This window comes from Cydia splendana, chromosome 25, assembly GCF_910591565.1.
Source record: "Cydia splendana chromosome 25, ilCydSple1.2, whole genome shotgun sequence".
In the NCBI taxonomy this organism is placed as follows: Eukaryota; Metazoa; Arthropoda; class Insecta; order Lepidoptera; family Tortricidae; genus Cydia; species Cydia splendana.
Window position 1 is genome coordinate 1,547,626 of NC_085984.1, and position 7,365 is coordinate 1,554,990.

Consider the following 7,365-nt stretch of genomic DNA (forward strand, 5'->3'; position numbering starts at 1 on the left):
TTACTAACGTTGCTAGAAATTAGGTTAATAACAGTGTCAGATAACCCGTTATATTTAACCTTCAATTTTAAAATGAGGTGCTCAACACATTCAAACGCTTTTGACCAATCACCAACGATTCTTAGATACATTATTTCTATATGTTATTAACACATTCATTGCCACTAAGTGCTACGGGTTACGCTCGTAGCGCGTAGCCACGTCTTCGCCGTATAGAGCGCGTAGTCGTTATGAATAGTGTACCCGACAGTCGGGTCCTTGCCGCTGAATGTGAAAGTATTTGTGATTAAGTCCCGTTTTCAAATTAAATTATAATGAATCCCGATTGATTGTAGGCTTTATTTGAAATAGTTTATTTGGTTTTCGATAATTGAGTTTATCGATATCGTAACTCTCCACGTGTCGTTTAATTTCGCCCCTAAAAATCCGATATCTATTTAGATTGTTGCAAATATATCGACGGTGGAAATATCAAATGTCGTAAGGGACATACGATAACATGTCCCTTTCGACAATTGAAATTTCCACCGTCGATATAATTATACATGTTCCAGGCATGTGCGCGCTCCGCGCAACACCCGTGATCCAGCCGCGCGACGACGCCATGTTCTCGTACCAGCTGCTCGGCTCCGGCGCGCGCGCCGCCTGCACCGCGCACGCGCGCGTCACCGCGCACCACGTGCCGCCGCACAAGCTGCACGCCATACAGCGGCGGCTGCTGGAGCCCAGCAAGGTTGATCAGTGAGTGACGTATTAACATTTTTATTTAAAAAAATATCTGGTGGCCTAGCGGTAAGAGCGAGCGAAATTCAATCCGGAGGTCGCGGGTTCAAACCCCGGCTTGTACCAATGAGTATTTCGGAACTTATGTACGAAATGTCATTAGATATTTACCAGTCGCTTTTCGGTGAAGGAAAACATCGTGAGGAAACCGGACTAATTCCAATAAGGCCTAGTTTCCCCTCTGGGTCCAGGTCAGATGGCAGTCGCTTTCGTAAAAACTAGTGCCTACGTCAAATCATGGGATTAGTTGTCAAGCGGATGGGAGCCTGGCCCATGAGCCGTGCCAAAAATGCAGGGATAACGCGAGGAAGAAGAAGAGGTATTGATATTTTTCAATTAATTTTCCCTGAACATTCAAATCGGCAACTCTTTCCTTTATCATTGGTCTTCGTTTGATCCATACTAAGGCTTAGAACGCACTGCGATAAATTTCTTGCGGTTTCAGAATCGAAAAAAGTATAACTTACGTCATGCTTCACAAGCGCACCCACGCGCAAGACTGAAACCGCAAGAAATTAATCGCAGTGCGTTCTAAGCCTAAGTAATACCAAAGAGAATTTAAAATAGAGGCGGATTGTCAAAGTAAATTACGTAGCCACAGTACATTTACTGCCATCTTTCGACAGAAGATTAAAACTGTTAGAACGCCATTTGACTTTGATTATTATTCTTTCACTGACATGTGTTAAATTGTTAACTTGTAAAATTAACGCCATCTACTCGACAGTAGGCTTTGGCCTGAGAATTGAAGAATTTACCATAACAGTAGTTCTCTATACACTTTATTCTCTTTGATAATACTGTATAAATAATACTCGTTTTGTAAGGGCGAGATAACCCTTACACTTGCTTGATGTGTGCAAAAGTAAGACTCAAAAATACCTTTGTTTCAGGTGTGAACGCTTAAGACTAACGCAGGTAAGGAGGGACCGGATGCGACCGAAAACGCGCCCCAAGGGCAAGAGACTAACCAAAATACCCCCTAGGTTATAAGGACTAACCATTTTGGGGACGTCACTACGGTGGCGGGGCGTCCGGATATCGACTACTGAGGGTTTAGGAAAATCGAAACGCCATCTGCCTCTCTATCGCGCTTGCATATGAAAACAGAGACAAACGCCGGGCGGATCTGTATTTTACCTCCCTTCAGATATTTTCTATCGTCGATAGTTAGACGCCCCGCCATAAAAAATACATTTTTCATTTTGTTGAATAAAACTATTTCATAAATGTGATCAAATCAGGAAGAAATACGTTTCATCAAAACGGCGTAAGGGACAAAATCGTAAAAACGGTGTAAAGAAATGAAAATGTTGCCTTAAATAAGTTAGGACTTACGATGTTTGTCCCTTAAAAATTAAAAGTGTTTTGTAGTGACTTCTAATTTAAGGAAAGATGGCCTTTTTGTAAAAAGATATGGTAAAGGTTTTCAATTTATTATTAAGTATACGTATACTTTACGGTAATTTAATTGAAATTAAACCAATTACGTAATTGTGGTATTAGGATGTCGACTTGCCAAAATATTGGTTTTGTTATAAATTATTTTCATTGGGCATTTTATGTTTATAAACATTTTTTTAAAACGTGTAGAGTTTAATTAAAAAGTACAATTACCAATAACCACTTTTGCATGACACTTTATTAATTTTAATTTGATTTTATTATCATGTTTCAAAAGAATGTGTGTTAAAAAAAGTAAGGTTCAACGTTTTTCAAAGGTCTTAGACCTTGGTTCAAACAGTTTAATTCCAATTCATAGACCCTTAAAAACCTATAGGGTTTATAGTTTTATTCCAAGCGTAAGACTTAAAACATTGACCAAATGATATCAGAATTAAATAATGTTGGTTTTCGTAGGCTAGCATATTTTTTTTTAAATGAATAAAGCTTGAATTGACAGCTAAATATGGTAGCATACATTGGCAGCTGTTTGCAACTAGTTGCCATTTCTGTCTACCCTACGAATCAAGTTTTATCCATAAGCTGCACTTTTATATTTGTTAGGTTTTTTAATACATTGCATGTTACATATTTTCCGGATATTTCGTCTTCCTTTATGTTTTTTGCGCAGATGTGTGATCAGTAGTAATTTCGTTTGGGGCTATTCATAAATTACGTCATTTCAAATTAGGGGGGGGGGGGGTCTAGACATCGGATGATGGTAGCATGACGTAGGAGGAAACGGTGTGATTCGAAGCATGATTTTTGGATGATGTTAGGGGGGGGGGGGTCGAAAATCGTCAAAAATCGATGACGTAATTTATGGACAGCCCCTTTGTACAGATTTCCAGACTGCTCTTTTAATTAAACTGAAGTTTTTGTATCACTAAAGAGTTTTTTCTTTAAAAATAATCTCTCTAATCAAGTACATAATTACTTACTCAATGCTTCTAGATATTTTTTGTAATGTAAGAATCTCATGAACCCGACTTTTTTACCCATTTCATTTGATTTATTATAGTAGATAGGTTTTCTAGTGTAGATAGGCAACTAAATGTCATTGACAAAAAACTTTTTTAACGCCTTTAAAGGTAGTCTTGGCCGCTGAGCTTGTTGATAAAAAGATGCGAATATTTATTAATAACAGTTAGTACATGATAAATAATAAAACTAATTCTTACTTGAATTCATAGTACATATTATATCATAATATAAGTCGCATTGTATTTTTGTCTGTCTTTAGTGTTGAATCAGTCTGTTTTTATAGAAAATAATGATTTGTCAGTATCAAAAAAAGGAAACCCTAAAAGGGTGTTTTTATAATAACAAAGTACACAGTCCTTTGTTAAATTAAAAATGTAGATCTACTTATAAGTCTATTCACAAAGTATACAATTTAATAAACATTTTTATGTCTGCGTTTTGTTATAATCAAAAAATGCATGAAATAAAGGTAAAAGGTACATTATTGATAATGATTTCCTAGAAGTAGGTGTTTTTCCTTTTCTCAAGTCAATATGTGACGTTATCTATGAAAAGGGACCTTATTGTCGATGGCCCTTACGCCATTGTTAACGATGCTCCGATATAAATACAATGCCGTGCGACGCTGTGCGGCGTAAGCGCCATCGACCTTTTCATAGATAATGCCCCATATATACATTCTGGCAAACCCACTTTGTTAGTGGAAAATATATATACTATACTCTGGTCTGGTACACCATGTCAGTAGAAAAGGCGGCAATTTTGAAAAATGTAGGCGAAGGATCGATCTCCCATGCAAATTTTGAATTTGACGCCTTTTCTACTAACGCTGGATTGCCAGAGTTTAATTATGAATTTCTCTTCGTAGGTATAAGATCAAACTCCGTCTCGAAATAATTATAAATCTTAATATAAAAAAGCGTACACGTATAAATGTGGCCAATAGAAATATAGGAGTGGAAGGGCTGTACATAAAAAAGAGGGATGCATGTTTTGATATTCATTAGATAGTAACATATTATTTACTTTTGCAAATATATATGAAAAGCGGGCTCTGATAATCACTTTATACGTTAACTACCTTTTTTATGAATAAATACCTAATGTTTTACGTACTCGATTATTTATTAGGTATAACAAAATAAACATATTCACAAATAAAATAAATTAAAGAAATAGTGACAGAGATTCAAGACCCAGCCGCGGCCTTTTTTTATTTCAGTTTATAATTTATAAAGTAATGTTTTTACTTTGTAGTACAAATCAAAACATTTAATAAAAATACATGTACTTATGTATTTATTTCCAATGACAAAAATGAAAGATCCATAGATTGTGATCAGCTTAACAAAATGTTGACATGAATGATTCAAGCGAGTTAGATTTTATGTAAATAATTAAATATTTCCTTAAATTTATTTTTGCATCATAAAGTCTCGTCATATCTATTTGCAATAGTGAAATAATATTTACTTATTTTTTTACTATAATATGATCTGTTGTATAATACTGTTGTTTGATTAATTATTTGCACGCATGCTCATCTACACATTTTTTATTTACTTTTATTAAATATATTTGTCATATCTTAATTATTTTTCCTCCTTTCAGATGAAAGAGCCCCAACATAAACTATATGTGTTGTACAAGTACATAAAAATGCTGGTTTCTCCCGAATGCTAGAGGCGTAGCTAGGTTACAACACAAAATTAAAAACCACAGTTTTCATCGATGGATTATGGATAAAACGTATCGGCAATTTACTTAAATACGTACCTTAAATTAATAAATGTAACAAAAATAATTTTACATATCATGTGGCTCAAGTAAAATCTTAATGTAAAAAGTATTATAAAAGAACTGAGTAACGAAGAAATTATTATTGAATGCATAAACTCTTTGAGAGTTGAAGAGATGAGTCCCGATTTGCTAAAATGTATAAATTATACTAATCTAAAGTAAGCTAGCTACGCCATTTCTACAGGTTGGCTTGAAAATGATAATAAAAAATAAGTAATATAAATTCAGCTCAACAGCATGTTTATTGATATTTGTAAATTTTATTCTCATTACTGCTACGGCTCAATTATTAGTAAAAAACATGAAATTCAAAAAAGTCATTGTCATTTTATTGAGCTTTTTCAAGTCAAACTGTATAAATACCACTTTTAACCTCAACACCCTTGCGGCAATCGGGGCTTATGCATAACAATTTAAATTAAATATTCCTTAGAAACAATGAAATTGTGAGATTTAAACAAAATTCTAATATAAGTACTCAAAAATAAAGTTATCTACAAAGGTTGTAAGTGCCAAAGTGCCAATTGTCGTAAGAGACGTGATAATCTCGAGTGACTCGAATATTTGCTCATATTTCATTTTTTTGTACTAAACATAGCATAAAAGTTCATGTACGTTTACATTTATAGGTCTACCAATTTACATATGCGGTTGGTATAGTAGTAGTGCGATGTTTTCTACCTTCTACAGGTAACTTAGATTTGGGACTAAGGGTAGTTAGAATATGTTAACGTAATACAAATCAGTCATATATTCGGACCAAGCTAACTCCGCACGGCATTTGCTATGACAGTGTACTAATGTCATCATTAATGTCAAATTTCTATGAAACTATGACGTTTATAATGATACTCCCACACTTTGTTCCGTTCAAGTCGGTGCAAAGTTAGCTTAGACGGACTCTACCCAGCCAAGCCTCCTACCGGTTATCGAATATTACTTCCTACCAACCTCAGTTAAGCGGTAGACCTGTAGATATCTAATTTTCTTTATTTTATTTACGCATTAGATTACTATTTTAGTACACAAAATCTATGAATTATTTAATTCATATTGAAATTATTTTTTTAATCTAGTTTTTGTTGGAATCAATTTTTTTATACTTAATATTCCAGTATCAGTATTCTGTGTTTGGATCCTTTTTACGAGTTTTACTTAAATGTATACGTAGAATTGCTAAGTAGTCGTAGATATTATTGAAATTGATGAAATTGTGAACACATTAGAATGTAAGTAGGAATTAATTTGTTGGGACCCGCGCTCACACGCCAAGTTATGTGAATACCGTTTAAAAAGGATTTGATCAATTATTTGCATACTATGACTAAACGACGTAAAGGACAATTACTAAACTATACGTTTGCCTCTTAAATTTCGAATCTTATGTTTATTATTTTGGCTCAAAATCCATCCGCTTCTCAAGCTAAAATAATAAGGTCAAAAGTGTGAAATTGACGATTACTTTCAAATGGAAAAGATTTCAAAATTTTCATATCATATATTTTTATAATTATCAACAATGGTTTACATCCTTACGCTGTTTGATTTAATAAATTTTATTTATGCGTCAAGTCATGTCCAAAATATTCGTTAGTAATATTTTTACCTATTCTGCAATGAAAGTGCAATTTTTTTATTAACCTTTTGAACACTAAACGGCGCATCCATTTGCCGTGCCACTGACGCCCGGGGATAAAATTTAGTTTTGTGAATAAATAATGCCAACCTAAAAGTGAGGTGTTTTTAAGTAGATGCCGTCTGTGGCGTTCAAAAGGTTAAACAATCCTTCAGCATCGTGTGGCGCGGGTGTTAGATCTTTATCAAAGTGATGTTAGTGCCTTTTGATCCATGTATTATGTTTATAAATCATTGTTTAATACCATTTATAAATATTAATCATCGTGCTATGTGATTTAACAAGTCTAATTATTTGTTTGCTTCTTTCATATATGAGCATGCTATGTGTTTTGTGGCTTTATTTTATTAACATAAATTATCGTAACTCAGCCATGTGTAAATGATCTATAACTTATTGTAGTCTCGAATTTTATTCTACATTGAATTTTATCCGTACTTCGAATATACAAAAAATATTAATTGACATGTCTGAAATGACGTAAGGGACAATTAGATACTTAGCTTTTTTATACGCCCGAATTTAATTGTCCTTTAAGTACATCGATTTTTTCTTCATATTTTTTTTGTTTGAATGTTTTTTGTATGTCGCTTAGTATGTTGTTTTGATATTTTCTACTGGCCAAATTATAAGTGTTATCGTATCGTTATATATACATATATTTACTCAGAGCTTTATATCTAGCAGAATCTCTCGAATAAAACTAAGCCCCGTCTTTT

The 7,365-nt window shown here is 33.8% G+C and overlaps 1 protein-coding gene across 2 annotated transcripts in view; it reads left to right on the plus strand.

The window, feature by feature from the left end:
* LOC134802740 (lactosylceramide 1,3-N-acetyl-beta-D-glucosaminyltransferase-like) overlaps positions 1 to 6,259 on the plus strand; it is a 49,317-nt gene extending 43,058 nt beyond the window's left edge. Inside the window, exons 7-9 of one of the 2 annotated variants that reach the window (XM_063775414.1) lie at positions 555 to 741; positions 1,677 to 1,701; positions 4,822 to 6,259. In XM_063775414.1, the coding sequence (XP_063631484.1) occupies positions 555 to 741; positions 1,677 to 1,701; positions 4,822 to 4,893 (284 nt within the window). In that variant the 3' untranslated portion in view covers positions 4,894 to 6,259. Of the gene's footprint in view, positions 1 to 554; positions 742 to 1,676; positions 1,874 to 4,821 lie in introns of those variants that run through there. The other variant, XM_063775412.1, reaches the window with a different exon arrangement.
* The last annotated feature ends 1,106 nt before the right edge of the window (positions 6,260 to 7,365 follow it).